The following is a 16,072-nucleotide window of genomic DNA, read 5'->3' as shown; positions in this document are numbered from 1 at the left end:
AATGGTAGCATTCATATTCCCTGAGTTCTTTTATTTCTATAGACCGAAGAAGTCCTAATACTTTCAGTTATCAATTCTGCTCTTTGATAAGTTTAAAATTCCTCTTTTCTGTGAATCAACAGTATTCTAATACTGTTCAGCTGAGTTCAAAATTCTAAAAAAAAAAAAAAACTCTCTTCTCTCAATACTAAAAAAAAAAACGTAAACAGGTCCCGGTAACAGGCTGTTACCGGTATCCATTATAATACTTATTAAATATCTTAAACACTATGGATGCAAAATTTATTGTTGGAAAATTGACTAAAGTAATAAGATACTACTTTTCCCTAACTACAAGACTTAAGAAAACTATGTATTTTTTGGAAAGAGAAACTCATTTGTATAGGACTGCTATATGTTCTGTTTTCAATCAGTTAGTGCTGGAAATAAATGACTTCCTAGATATATAGTGGGATGACATCACTCACTGCCACTTTAGTCCCTCAATTTAAAGAGTCTGTAGAAGTGGAGATATCGCTGACAGTCAAACTAATCTGTCTTTCTCCCAATTCACATTCCTTGTGCATAGCTTCCTACCAAAAATTAACTGCCTTTCTTTTTTTAATTAAAGGCTAATTAAAGTCTTCTCTTACACATAACAAGAGTCTTTTCATTTAAAAAAAACTCAATCATTAAAAAGCAAAGAAACAGAGTTCACTGAGTGCATTGGTGATGGGCAGAGGGAGGCGTACTCACTCCCTAGCAAAGGACATTTGCCACAAACTAGCTTGATAATTGAGGGATGAAAATACCTGCCTCAGATGAATTACAAATTACTCCCCTTCACATCAGGACATTCTGATCACTCTCCATAGATGTAGCCCAGAATTTTAAATCAGCCATTTGCCAATATCTACCGTAGATCTGGAGCCCCGGTGGTACAGTGGGTAAGAGTTCTGCTGCTAACCAAAAGGTCGGCATTTTGAATCCATGGAAACCCTATGGGGCAGTTCTACTCTGTCCTACAGGTCGCCATGAGTCAGAATTGACTTCGTGGCAACTGGTTTGTTTGCTTTTCTTTATTTTTTTTTGATACTATAGATCTACAGATGTTACTATAAGAAAAGTATTTTTTCTTCAAAAAAACACAAGACAAAAATTTTAAAGGAAGAGACTGAAATCAGCAACTGCATCAATATTAAAGGTGAAGCATAGCTCTGCTGGTTCCTTCTCAAGAATCTACTCTGGAAACAGTCTTCCAGAAAGTAGGAGAACTAACATGCTGAGTGTAGATCAGTTTAGTTAAAGGAAGTAAAAAAAAAAAAAAAGGTTCTGTTATCACAAAGAGCTTAAGTATTTTCAAATATAATGCTCTTTCACTGCATTTAACAATTTTTTTAAATATTATCTCAAAAATATGCAATTTACACACTACTACTGAAGACTTTAATATATTGGTGTACAATGCCTTTGAAATTACCACGTTTTTTCTTTTAATGGAATTTTCCTTCTAACTTTTCTAGAAGTATCACAATTACTCTGGTCCCCACTCTCACAAATCAGAACATAAATACTATACACTGTGTGTGCACACACATGTGCATGTGTGTGTATGTTTACGACTGCCAAATTCTCCCTAAGGAAGACAGAGTCCATTGCAACACAAGAAGCTCAGTTGTCTCCCCCCAGGAGGCTGCATTCTACTACTGTGCCTAAATTTACTAACAGGAATTTTGTAAACAATGTCATCCTGTTATTAAGAACTTATTACTAGAGGCATTGGTGGTTAAGTGATATAATTCTTGACTCCCATGTGGCAGACCCGGTTTCAATTCTTGCTCAATGCATCTCATGCGTAGTCACCACATATCACTAGAGGCTTGTGTGTTGCTATGGTGCTAAACAGGTTTCAGAAGAGATTCCAGACGAAGGAAAGAAAGGCCTGGTGATCCACTTCTTAAAAATTAGGCAATAAATTACAATGGTCAGATCTGTAACTGATCATCGGAATAGCACAGGACTAGGTAGTGGTTCACTGCACCATGCATAGGGGTTCCCATGAGTCAAGGCCAACTCAATAGCAGCTAACAACATCTAGAGTACTGAATTGGCAGTAATTGATTTGAATGGGTCCTAAGGGAGTAACAAATGGTGACTGGGATTTTTCCTGTTTCTAGATTGCAACAAAAGCCCAAAGCTGAAAACAAAAGATGCTAAGTGTTCTCTCTCGCTTAGCTCAGAGCAGCTGGTAAGTCACTAGGCTTAGGGCAGACCCTACTCCTAACAGCCTGGAACTGGTCCTTGGCATTATGATGAGTGCAGCACTCATAAGGTGACAGGCTACCCCCTCCTTTTGGCAAGTGGGGAGGAGATTCTTTCCTCAAAGCCAAGTGAAAGGGAGCTCGAAATCCATGGTGCCTGCAAGAAGATGAGACCAGCATCTGGTTCCCCAATCAGATGCTGCTGAGCTACAGAGCCTGTCTGCAGGTCCACCCTGGGGCTGCCAACGGAAGAGAACATAACATGAAAGCTCTGGAAAGTGCTTCCTAAGAGCTAAGGAACATGGAAACAATGTCTTTTTTAGTCTCTCCTCTACAATGAGCAAGACAAGCAAGGTACTTGACCACATAAGGTCTAGAGATGTCAGAAGGTGGGAGACCCACCTCTCCACCTCCAAATCCCCTGTCTTTTTGATCTTCTGCTCCCCTTCTCTTCCGCAAGTTGCTGGAACAATGCCTTCAACTGGAGGGAGGGGAAGGAAGTGAAGAGCTCTCATTTAAATCTGACATTAAATTTTAAAGTAAAGAGTACCTAACAATTAACAAAATGAAATGTTCTAATAAATGAAAGCAGCTGAAAAGTCATAAAATTAGATCTTGACGTTGTTATGGGAGACCTTAACCAATGGAGAAAACTGGTATTGAGTGTTGAGAAAACATTGGAAGAAATAAAACTACTTATTTTCTCCCAAAGTGTGAAGACCCTTCAAAAACAGGTTATAATAATATCATACATCTCAAAATTATCACCATTTATCAGGGAGGAAAATAACTTGCTAGGTAAGTCAAATCTAGACTAATGAACCCTTTATTGGTGCTCATTAGGTAACACCACTTCATAAAATTGGTGAATTAAACATGACTAAATGTGAGAATGAAATGACTTAGTGGTAGCATTGTTATCACAGAATTGCCTCTTCTTGTCTGTGTTCACAAAATATATACTCTCTAGCTTCATGAGCTTCTGTAATCATTTCATTGATTAATAAACTGGAATATATTAGCAACTGAAATGTATTAAATCCCTTATATATGCCTTCGTTCCATATTCCCACAACGCAATGTATTGAAATTTTGTTTTCTGATTTGTTTTTATTTCTCTGAAACATCCACAGGTGAAATTAAACAACACTGCTGATTCATCATTAAACACTAGAGAAGTACCTTAATTTCTATCAATGCCCTATCTAAATTCCTTCCCATATCAAACATTTCTAGTAAGCTTGTCAAGCATCTGATATAAATATCCGGTGTCTCCCTAACCTAATTTATGGTCCTCTGGATTCACTCATTTGTCAAAATGATTCTTGAAATGCCATTCACTGACATAGACATCATATTTAAATGAGACCTGACCAGCACTGAGTGTTCATTTCTTGAACTGGACACTCTACTACTCTTAGTAGTACTTAAAGTCCATTAGCTTCCATAGCCTCCTCTTCAGCAGAGATGACAAAGCGATCACTACCCTCTGTGTAAGAAGCCTCTGTACATGAAATCTTTCTTTTGCTTTCTCTCTTCTGTACAATGACTAGTTCAGCTCTCTCAATGTTTGCTGCTCTTATTGTCTAACATTTGGCTGCTATCATCCTTCTGAAAGCACCATTAATAATTATGAGTATCAGGTGATGAATCTTGAGTAGGCCATGGGTGGAAGAAACCAGAACAAGGAGGGTCAAAGTGAGGCAATGGTGTGGCAAAACAAGGTAAATACAGTGACCTAGGAGGAGGTGCTCATGGTGGTGACAGGGCACACAGCGAAAACAAAACAGACGGATGGTTCTAAAAACCAGAGCTAAAAACCAGACCAGGAGTTCAGAAAAGTAATAAAGCTTATAGGAATTCTAAGTTGGTCTCAAAGATTAGAACCAGTCAGTGGGTTTGTCCAAACCCTTGTATCCTAACATTTGATTCTGAATAATTTAAACCAAATCTAAACCCTGCTGCCATCAAGCTGATTTTGACTCACAGCGACTACAGGACAGAGTAGAACTGCCCCATGGAGTTTCCAAGGCTGTAATTTTTATGGAAACATATTGCCACATCTTTCTACCGTGGAGCAGCTGGTGGGTTTGACTACCAACCTTTTGGTTAGCAGCCGAATGCTTAGCCACTGAGGCCACCAGGGCTCCCTGAATAATTTATCCTCCAAAAAAATAAAATAAAAGATTTGAGATCTGCATATAAGAATACTCACTGCAGGATTACATTTATATAATAGTAAAAATGGAACCAGCCAAAATGTCCATAAGAAAATGTTTGGTTGAATAAATTGTATTTGTTTTGAACAATGGAAACTATACAGCCATTAAAATCGATGAGATATATTGGTGCACTGGTTAAGAGCTACAGCTGCTAACCAAAAGGTCAGCAGTTCAAATCTACCAACCAATCCTTGAAAACCCTGTGGGGCAGTTCTACTTTTTCCTATAGGGTTGCTATGAGTTGGAATTGACCTAACAGTAATAGATTTGGTTTTTGTTTTTATGTGTATTTAGTGGCATAGAAAGATACTGAAAAATACAAGTTACTGGAAAAAATATTTACTGAGATTCTCATATCCTAACATTAGATTCTCATACGATTTTTATTGTAATTTTAAAGCAAATATCTGCAAGTGCCGTATTTTTACACAGATAATGCACACCTTCTGTTTGCCAACTGTGCTCTCTCCCTGCGAGGTATTTTCATAAGTACCCTATGCTAATTTTCTTACAGCAACATTTAAAAAAGTATTGGTATAGCAGTGCTTACAAAAATACCTTGTGGGGGAACAGCATGGTTGGCAAACAAATGTAGAAGGCAGGCGTTATTTGCGTAAAATATGGTACACTGAATCATTTCCATTTTTTTTTTTGAATAAGGATCAAAGGAAACTTTTAATTTTTAATTGCCTATATAACTTAAGGTATATAGTAAATATGTATCACTTTTAAATGAGAGAAAACAGTACAGATGAATGAAAAAGGGAGGGAGAGAGAAAGAACAAATAATCATGAAATAGTGGCTACTTAAGGATAAAAATTAATGGTGCACCATGCTGGTGTGAAAGAAGAAAAATTCTTAAAAACAAGTGCAATGAAGGCCCTAAACAATGGGAGAATTAAGTGCATTCTCCTTGTTTCATATGTTTGTTTTGAATAACAATATTGTATATACCCTCCATGATAAATGCAGTTATGAACGCATTACATTATACATCAGGTTTTCTTCTCAGAAGCCTCATCTTTATTATTTGGAAAGCAGTTTCTAAGCAGAACCAAATGGGGACATAATAAATACTGTTCAATGTCTTAGTTATCTAGTGCTGCTATAACAGAAATACCACAAGCGGATGGTTTTAACAAAGAGAAATTTATTCTCTCATAGTCCAGTAGGCTAGAAGTCGAGATTCAGGGCGTCAGCTCCAGGGGAAGATTTTTTCTCTGTCAGCTCTGGAGGAAGGCCCTTGTCATCAGTCTTGCCCTGGACTAGGATCTTCTCCACATCAGAATCCTGGGTCCAAAGGACACACACTGCTCCCTGTGCTGTTTCTTGGTGGTATGAGGTCCCCAACTCTCTGGCCACTCCCTTTCCTTTTATCTCTTGTTAGATAAAAGGTGGGCAGGCCACACCCCAGGGAAACTCCTTTTACATTGGATCAGGGATGAGACCTGAGCAAGGGTGTTACATTCCACCCTACTCCTCTTCAACATAATCCAATCTTGCCTCATTAACCACAGGCAGAGATTAGGATTTACAACATACGGGAAAATTATATCAATCACAAAATGGAGGAGAACCACACAATACTGGGAATCATGGCCTAACCAAGTTGACACATATTTTGGCGGGGACACAATTCAATCCATGACATTTGATAAATATAATGAATACCTAGTACTCCTCTAACTCTCAAAGGAAAGGGCCTGGTACAAAAATTCTGCTTTTTTTAAACAGAAGCACTGGAGATTATTTTATGGGATATATTTTAGTAGAAAATGAGAAGTTAGACTATTAACACGATAACATTTTTGTATATTATAAAGTAAATTGTGACTTTTTCAAATATTGATAGCTTTTATTATAAAAAAAGTATAAATTGTAGTAGCATGTTACACTATTTTTTCAGCTGTTTAAAATAAGATATTTATCTTTTTTAGTATTTGTGATATTCATAAACTCCTTTTAGTTATAGCTAGTCCCCGATTTACCATGTATTTAAGCTATGACAAACCGTACTCATGACCTTTTGGGTTTTTTTTTGTTTTTTTTGGTACATAGTATCATTAGTAATCTTTACTATGTACAATGTTGCAGTGAGTAATCTGCTGATGTTCTCAGATGTTCACTCACAAATGTTCAAAGGCAGGATTTATAAAGATTCTGATAATAAAAGGCAATAATAATGAAAACTAAAAAAAAAAAGTGATCGACTTACATCAGAATCAACTTACAACAGAGTCGTGGGAATGGGGCCCCATCGTAAGTCAAGGACGACTTGTATTTTGATAAATTAAATAAATACTACAATAAACAGTGGAGCTCTGGCGGTGCAGTGGTTAAGAGCTCAGGCTGCCAACCAAAAGTCAGCAGTATACTTTTCCCCCAACAGAATTTCCTTTTAACAGTATCCAGATACTTCAACAATCACCACAATTCATCTTTGTGGAACAAAAATTACATAATTCAAAATACCTTATAAACAGACTGACTCCAGTGTTCTCTATGGACAGGGAATTGACTTTAAAGATAATCCTTGAATATGTCTGATTCAGAATCAAAGTAACAAGAATATTTAAAATGCTGGCTCTAACACCCAGGGAAGATTAGATTAGATAGTGCCTAACAAAAACAGGGCCACCCAGCCATACCACAGAAGGAAGGTCTGGTGATCAATCTACTTCCGTAAGATTTTATATTGTTAGTTGTCCTTGAGTCAGTTCTGACTTATGATGACCCCATGTACGTCACAGTAGAACTGTGTTCCATAGAGTTTCCAAGGCTGTTACCCAGCACAAGCAGATCGCCAGGCCTGTCTTCCTAGGTACCTCTGGGTGGGCTCTAACCTCCAGCCTTTGGGTTAGCAGTCAAGCACTTTACCATCTGAAAACTAGTGAGCCATTGAAAACCCTATGGAGTACACTTCTACTCTGAAACACATGGGGTCTTCATGAGGTGGAATGGGCTCAAAGGCAACAGGTAAGGGATAAAATAGCCACACCAATGGGCTCAAACATATTACAGATCATGAAGATGGCATAAGACAGTGAAACATTTCATTCTGTAGTATATAAGGTCACCAGGAATCAGCGCTGACAAAACGGCAACTAACAACAAGGGATAAAAGGAACCCATATCTACACAGAGATCCACAAAGATGTTATTGAACAGCTTACAGAAACTTAAAGAATTGAGAGACATGAGCCATGGGAGTGGCTGAGGCACCTTGGAGTATACGTAGAATTTATAAGAAACCTATTTAAGCGTGGGATGGTTTGATAGAACTTCTATATATTCTGCACAGCATTTCTACTTGGTTAAATTGTTCACTATTTCTTCAACAAGCATGTAGCAGAGAATCTAAAAATGCAATGGAATGCAGATGAGTACTCAAGCAACACTTGGAATAGAACTAATTCAGTTTCCTGCCAATATAATCTAGGATTCAGTGCAACCATAGGACCCATCCTGATATTTCTAAAATTACCTATAAAATTCAATTTTATAAAATGCAAGCTTTACTAGAACTTACAAGTCAAAACGAAGATTCTCTCTTTCTTCAAAAAAGTAGTCCAGAATAAATTTTCTCACAAAATCAGGATTTAAAGTATTATCAATTACTTCAGTTCTTCCAAACTGTTGAGAGAACAAGAAAGAGAGAGAGAAAGATTAAAATCAAGCCTTGCATAGTTATTTATTACAAGAATAATACTTAGTATAAGTATCACTCAAACTCACTGCCGTCGAGTCGATTCCGACTTATAGCAACCCTATAGGACAGAGTAGAACTACCCCATAGAGTTTCCAAGGAGCCCCTGGTGGATTCAAACTGCTAACTTTTTGGTTAGCAGCCATAGCACTTAAACATTATGCCACCAGGGTTTCCAATATAATTCCTTTAAAACATAAACAGTAAACATTTAAATGGTTTCATAAATAAAGCTCTTAAAAAAAGTTTTTAGAGATCAATCATCCATCTAATTCACTCAGGCAAGTAAGGAAATAAGACTTGAGTTCACTCAACTTTTACTAGATAATCTGCTTCTCCTCAAAATCCAAATAATATAAATAACAAGCTAAACTTGAGGCGCTCCTTGGAAACTCTATGGGGCAGTTCTACTCTGTCCTATAGGGTCACTATGAGTCAGAATCGACTCGAGGGCACTGGGTTTTGTAAACTTGTTCAAATAACTTGAAAGTCAAATTCCCTACTAATCAAAAGAAGTTATTTCCACCTTCATTTTGAATTAATCATAAATTATTTCTCCTAACCTAGTTTATAACACAAAAGTTGAAAAAAAAAAAGAACGATCAATAGTTGGAAAATATGGCCTTGGGGATAGAAATGAGGCCTGAGATCACATAATAGAGTTTTGCAAGACCAATGTCTTATTTATTGGAAATGCTTTTTTTTCAGCAACAGAAATGGTGACTATACACGTAGGCATCACCAGATGAAATACACAGGAATCAAATCGACTACATCCGCAAAAAGAGACAATGGAGAAGCTCAATATCATCAGTCATAACAAGACCAGGGGCCCACTGTGGAGCAGACCATCAGTTGCTCATACGCAAGATCAAGCTGAAGCTGAAGAAAATTAAAACGAGTCCACAAGGGCCAAAGTATGACCTTGAGTATATCCCACCTGAATTTAGAGACCATCTCAAAAATAGATTTGGCATACTGAACACTAATGACCAAAGACAAGATGAGTTGTGGGATGATATAAAGAAAATCATACATGAAGAAAGCAAAAGGTCATTAAAAAGACAGAAAAGAAAGAAGACAAAAATGGATGTCAGAAGAGACCCCGAAACTTGTTCTTCAACATAGGGTAGCTAAAGTGAACAAAAGAAATGACAACGTAAAAGAGCTGAATAGATTTCAAAGGGCAGCTCAAGAAGACAGAGTAAAATATTATAATGAAATGTGCAAAGACCAGGAGTTAGAAAACCAACACAAAAGAATGCACTTGGTATCTCTCAAGCTGAAAGAACTGAAGAAAAAATCCAAGCCTAGAGTTATAATATTGAAGGGTTATATGGGCAAGATATTGGACAACCCAAGAAGCACAAAGGGAAGGTGGAAGGAGTCACTATACCAAAAAGAACTGGTCGACATTCAACGACTTCAGAAGACAGCATATGATCAAGAACCAATGGTACAGAAGGACGAAGTCCAAGCTGCATTGAAGGTACTGGAGAAACCAAGGCTCCAGAAATTGACAGAATACCACTTGAGATGTTTCAACAAACAGATGCAATGCTGGAGGCACTCACTCATCTGTGCCAAGAAATCTGAAGGACAACTACCTAGCCAACTAACTAGAAGGGATCTATATTTGTGTCTACTCCAAAGAAAGATGATCCAACAGAATATAGAAATATCACATTATTAAATTATACCATTAATATCATACGCAAGTGAAGTGTTGCTGAAGATAATTCACAAAGGGTTGCAGCAGTATATGGACAGCGAACTGTCAGAAATTCAAGCCAGTTTCAGAAGAGGATTTGGAGCAAGGGATTTCGTTCCTGATGTCAGATGGATTTTGGTGGAAAGCAGAGAATACCAGAAAGATGTGTTACCTGTATTTTATTGACTATGCAAAAGCATTCAACTGTGTGAATCATAAAAATTTATGGATAACATTGCGAAAAATGAGAATTCCAGAGGAACCTGTACATATACCAAGAGGCAGTTGTTTAAACAGAACAAGAGGATACTGCATGGTTTTAAGTCAGGAAAGGTGTGCATCAAGGGTTGTATCCCTTCACCATGCTTATTCAATCTCTATTCTGAGCAAATAATCTCAGAAGTTGGACTATACGAAAAAGAACATGGCATCAGGATTGGAGGAAGACTCATTAACAACCTGAAGTGATATGCAGATGACAGAACCTTGCTTGCTGAAACTGAAGAGGACTTGAAGAACTTACCAAAGAAGATCAAAGACTACAGCCTTCAATATGTATTACGCCTCAACATAAAACAAAAATTCTCCCAACAGTACCAATAAGCAACATCATGATAAATGGAGAAAAGACTGAAGCTGTCAAGGATTTCATTTTACTTGCATCCATAATCAACACCCACGGAAGCAGCAGTCAAGAAATCAATAACATACTGCATTGGGCAAATCTGTTGCAAAAGACCTCTTCGAAGTGTTAAAAAGCAATGTTGTCTCGTGAACTCATCATTGTTCTTTATCGTTGCGTAGTATTCCAGTGTGTGAATATATCATAACTTGTTTATCTGCGAAACACCTCATAAACACGGATGAATCTGGAAGGCATTATGCTGAGTTAAATCAGTCAGTCGCGAAAGGACAAATATTGTATGGGACCACTATTATGAGAACTCAATAAAAGGTTTAAACAGCGTCTTGGTCATCTAGGGCTGCTATAACAGAAATACCACAAGTGGGCGGCTTTTACAAAAAGAACTTTATTCTCTCACAGTCCAGTGGACTGGAAGTCCAAATTCAGGGCACCAGCACCAGGGGAAAGCTTTCTTTCTGTAGGTTCTGGAGGGAGGTCCTTGTTGTTAGTCTTCCCTTGGTCTGGGAGCATCTCAGCGCAGGAACCTCAGGTCCAAAGGACATGCTCTGCTCCCTGCGCTGCTTTCTTGGTGGTATGAGGTTCCCAGCTCTGCCTGTTTCCCTTTCCTTTTATCTCTTGAGAGAGAAAAGGTGGTGCAGGTCACACCCCAGGGAAACTCCCTGTACATTAGATCAGGGATGTGACCTGATAAGGGTGTTATAATACCACCCTAATCCTCTTTAACATAAATTACAATCACAAAATGGAGGACAACCACAGAATACCGGGAATTACGGCCTAACCAAGTTGATACATACATTTTGGGGGGGTCAGAATTCAATCCATGACAAACACACACACACAAAAAGCAAAGATGTAACTTTGAGGACTAAGGTATGCCTCACCCAAGCCATGTTATTTTTTATCTTTTCACATGCATTTGAAAGCTAGACAATGAATAAGAAAGATCAAGGAAGAACTGATGCCTTTGAATTACAGTGTTCACAAAGAATATTGAATATACCATGACTACCAGTAGAATGAACAAATCTGTTTTGGAAGAAGTACAGCCAGAATGCTCTTTACAAACTAGGATGGTGAGATTTCATCTCACGTACTTTGGACATGCTATCAGGAGGGATTCAGTCCCTGGAGAAGGATATCATGCTTAGTGAGGGTCAGCGAAAAAGAGGAAGACCTTGAACAAGATGTACTGATGCAGTGGCTGCAACAACGGGCTCAAATATAGGAAGGATTGTGAGGATGGCACAGGACTGACAGTGTTTCTTTCTGCTGTACACAGCATCACTACAAGGGAACCGCCAGAACCTAACAACAACAACATCCTAGTATATAGTTACATCAGATGATATACATTCTTGCAATACGATAAGTCAAAGTATTCATAACCCTCTCCCTCGATAAAACCTCATACAGCCCTCCACACAAAAGAGTTTAGATATCATGTTGTCTGGGAGAGGTTTCTCAAAATCTATTAAACTCTAAGTCAGTTTTGTTTTTTTTTGTTTTTGTTTTTTTTTATAGTAGTTGTCCAGACAGCCAAAACGGGACCTACGATTCTTGCCTGCTTTTAAGCCAGTATGTCACACTTTTTGAGGAGCCCTGGTGTTGCAGCGTTTAGGTGCTCAGCTGCTAACCAAAAGGTCATGGTTCAAACCCACAACTGCCTCCATAGGAGAAAGACGTGGCAGTCTGCTTCAGTAAAAGTTACAGTCTTGGAAACCCTATGTGACAGCTCCACTCTGTCCCATAGGGTCACTATGAGTCAGAATCAACTCCACAGAAATTTTTTTTCTTTTTTTTATTTCACACTCTGTCTTAGAAAAATGTAAGTTTTTCCATCTTATGGCAGGTGGAAACCGGGAAATGAAATTCCTTCTTTCAAAGATAGCGCACAAATATAAACTTTACATCTTTCTTTTTGTCCTTGGCCTATACTCCAACTGCGCTGGAATTCTAATGAGGAAACATTAACCTTTGGTTCTGAATAGCATTATACAATCAAATATGCTGTCCTATCAAAGAACTAACTTTTATTAAAGTTCAAGGAAATATTGCTGTTTTAATAGGAATAAGAGAAAAAAAATGCTTATCTATTATAAAGCGAAGGTCCTGGGCTTTCTTAAAATATTGATGCCAAAGATTTACTATGGCTTCTGCCAACTAATCTTCAAAAAAAAAAAAGAATCAGTTTGCAAGAGGCTTAGGTCATTGTTGTTGTTAGGTGCCCTCAAGTCGATTCCAACTTATAGCGACCCCATGTATAACAGGACGAAGCACTGTCCAGTTCTGCGCCTTCCTCGCAATCACTGTTATGCTTAATCCCACTGTTGCAGCCACGGTGTCAATCCACTTCGTTGAGGGTCTTCCTCTTTTTCACTGGCCTTCTACTTTACCAAGGATGATGTCCTTCTCCAGGGATTTATCCCTCCTAACAATATGCCCAAAGTATGTGAGATGTACTCTTGCCATTCTTGCTTACAAGGAAAATTCCGGTCACACTTCTTCCAAAACAGATTTGTTTGTTCTTTTGGCAGTCCATGGTATATTCAATATTCTTCTCCACACCACAATTCAAAGGCATCAGTTCCTTCTTCGGTCTTTCTTACTCATCATCCAGCTTTCACATGCATATGGAACAACTGAAAACACCATGGCTTGGGTCAGGCGCACCTTAGTCTTCAAGGTGACATCTTTGATTCTGAACACTTTAAAGAGGTTTCTTGCAGCAGATTTGCCCAACGCAATGTGCCTTCTGATTTGCTGACTGCTGCTTCCACACGTGTTGACTGTGGATCCAAGTAAAATGAAATCCTTGACAATTTCAACCTTTCCTCCATTTATCATGATGCTGATTATTGGTCCAGTTGTAAAGATATTTGTTTTCTTTATGTTGAGGTGTAATCCATGCCGAAGGCTGTGGTCTTTGATCTTCATCACTAAGTGCTTCAAGTCCTCTTCACTTTCAGCAAGCAAGGTTGTGTCATCTGCATAACGCAGGTTGTTAGTGAATCTTCCTCCAATCCTGATGCTTCATTTTCTTCATATAGTCCAGCTTCTCGGATTATTTGCTCAGCAAACAAGTTGAATAGGTATGATGAAAGGATTCAACCCCGATGAACACCCTTCCTGACTTTAAATCATGTAGTATCTTCTTGTTCTGTTAGAATGACTGCCTCATGATCTACACACAGGGTCCTCATAAGCACAATGAAGTATTCTGGAATTCCCATTCTTCGCAATGTTAGCCATAATTTGTTATGATCCTCACAGTCAAAGGCCTTTGCATAGTCCATAAAACACAGGAAAACATCTTTCTGGTATTCTCTGCTTTCAGCCAGGATCCATCTGACATCAGCAATGATATTCCTGGTTCCATGTCCTCTTCTGAAACTGGCCTCAATTTCCGGCAGTTCCCTGTCGATTACTGCTACAGCCACTTTTGAATAACCTTCAGCAAAATTTTACCTGCCTATGATATTAATGATATTGTTTGATAATTTCCATAATCAGTTGGATCACCTTTCTTGGGAATAGGCATAAATATGGATATCTTATAGTTGGTTGACCAGGTAGCTATATTCCAAATTTCTTGGCATAGACGAGTGAGCGCTTCCAGCGCTGCATCTGTTTGCTGAATCACCTCAATTGGTATTCCATCAATTCCTGGAGCCTTGTTTTTCACCAATGCCTTCAATGCAGCTTGGACTTCTTCCTTCACTACCAACAGTTCCTCATTATATGCTACCTCCTGAAATGGTTGAATGTCGGCCAATTCTTCTTGGTTCAGTGAGTCTGTATTCCTTCTATCTTCTGTTGATGCTTCCTGCGTCGTTTAGCATTTTTCCCCGTAGAATCCTTAAGTATTGCAATTCAAGGCTTGAATTTTCCCTTCAGTTCTTTCAGCTTGAGAAATTCCAAGCATGTTCTTCCCTTTTCGTTTTCTATCTCCAGCTATTTGTACATTTCATTATAATACTTTACTTTGTCTTCTTGAGCCACCCTTTGAAATCTTCTGTTCAGCTCTTTGACTTCATGGTTTCTTCCTTTCAGTTTAGCTACTCGACGTTCAAAAGCAAGTTTCAGAGCCTCTTCTGACATCCACTTTGGTCTTTTCTTTCTTTCCTCTCTCTTTGTAATGACCTCTTGCTTTCTTTATGTGTGATGTTCTTGATGTCATTCTGACATCCACTTTGGTCTTTTCTTTCTTTCCTCTCTCTTTGTAATGACCTCTTGCTTTCTTTATGTATGATGTCCATGATGTCATTCCACAACTCATCCGGTCTTTCGTCATTAGTGTCCTACGTATCAAATCTATTCTTGAGATGGTCTCTAAATTCAGGTGAGACATACTCAAGGTCGTACTTTGATTCTTGTGGACTTGTTCTAATTTTCTTCAATTTCAACTTGAACTTCCATGTGAGCAATTGATGGTCTGTTCTACAGTCAGCCCCTGGCTTTGTTCTGACTGATGATATTGAGCTTGTCCACTGTCTCCTTCCACAGATGTAGTCAATTTGATTCCTGTGCATTCCATCTGGCAAGGTCCACATATATAGTCACCACTTATGTTGGTGAAAAAAGGTATTTACAATGAACAAGTCATTGGTCTTGCAGAATTCTATCATGCGAGCTCCGGCAACGTTTCTATCACCAAGGCCATATTTTCCAACTGCTAATCCTTCTTCTTCCTTTCCAACTTTCACATTTCAATCAACTGTAATTATCACTGCAACCGGATTGCATGTTCGTTCAATTTCAGACTCCAGAAGTTGGTAAAGATCTTCAGTTTCTTCCTCTTTGGCCTTAGTGGTTGGTGTGCAAATTTGAATAATAGTCATATTAACTGATCTTCCTTGCAGATGTATGAATATTATCCTATCACTGGCAGCGCTGTACTTCAGGACAGATCTTGAAATGTTCTTTTTAAGGATGAATACAACACCATTCTTTTTCAAGCTGTCATTCCCAGCATCGTAGATCACGTGATTGTCCAATTCAAAATGGCCAGTAACAGTCTATTTCAGCTCACTAATACGCAGGATATCTCGATGTTTATGCGTTCCATTTCATTTTTGATGACTTCCCATTGTCCTAGATTCATACTTCCTACATTCCACATTCCAATTATTAATAGATGTTTGCAACTGTTTCTTCTCATTTTGAGTCATGCACATCATTAAATGAAGGTCCTGAAACCCTGACTCCAACCATGTCATTAAGTCAACTCTATGAGGAGGCAGCTCTTCCCCGGCCCCAACCTGAAGGACTTATCTTCCAGCACTATATCAGACAATGTCTTGCTGTTATTCATACGGTTTTCACTGATTAATTCTTTCAAAAGTAGAATGCCGGGTCCTTCTTCCTAGTCTGTCTTAATCTGGAAGCTCAGCTGAAACCTGTCAGCCATGAATGAACGTGCTGGTATTTGAATACTGGTGGCATTGCTTCCAGCATCACAGCAACAACAACAAGCCCCCAAAGAACAACAAACTGACACACGCATATGCCACTGGACAATGTTTTATATCATGGGCTAATAGTGT

General features: G+C 38.4%; 1 protein-coding gene across 1 annotated transcript in view; it reads right to left on the bottom strand.

The window, feature by feature from the left end:
- The window catches only part of CPNE8 (copine 8), a 281,410-nt gene that overhangs the window by 198,423 nt on the left and 66,915 nt on the right, over nt 1-16,072 (bottom strand). Inside the window, exon 4 of the mRNA XM_003405719.4 lies at nt 7,993-8,096. Coding sequence (XP_003405767.2) covers nt 7,993-8,096 — 104 coding nt within the window. The remainder of the gene's footprint in view (nt 1-7,992; nt 8,097-16,072) is intronic.

Source organism: Loxodonta africana, chromosome 4 (assembly GCF_030014295.1).
Source record: "Loxodonta africana isolate mLoxAfr1 chromosome 4, mLoxAfr1.hap2, whole genome shotgun sequence".
Lineage (NCBI taxonomy): Eukaryota > Metazoa > Chordata > Mammalia > Proboscidea > Elephantidae > Loxodonta > Loxodonta africana.
The sequence above is the reverse complement of the archived record's forward strand: the minus strand, read 5'-3'. Positions and strand labels throughout refer to the sequence as shown.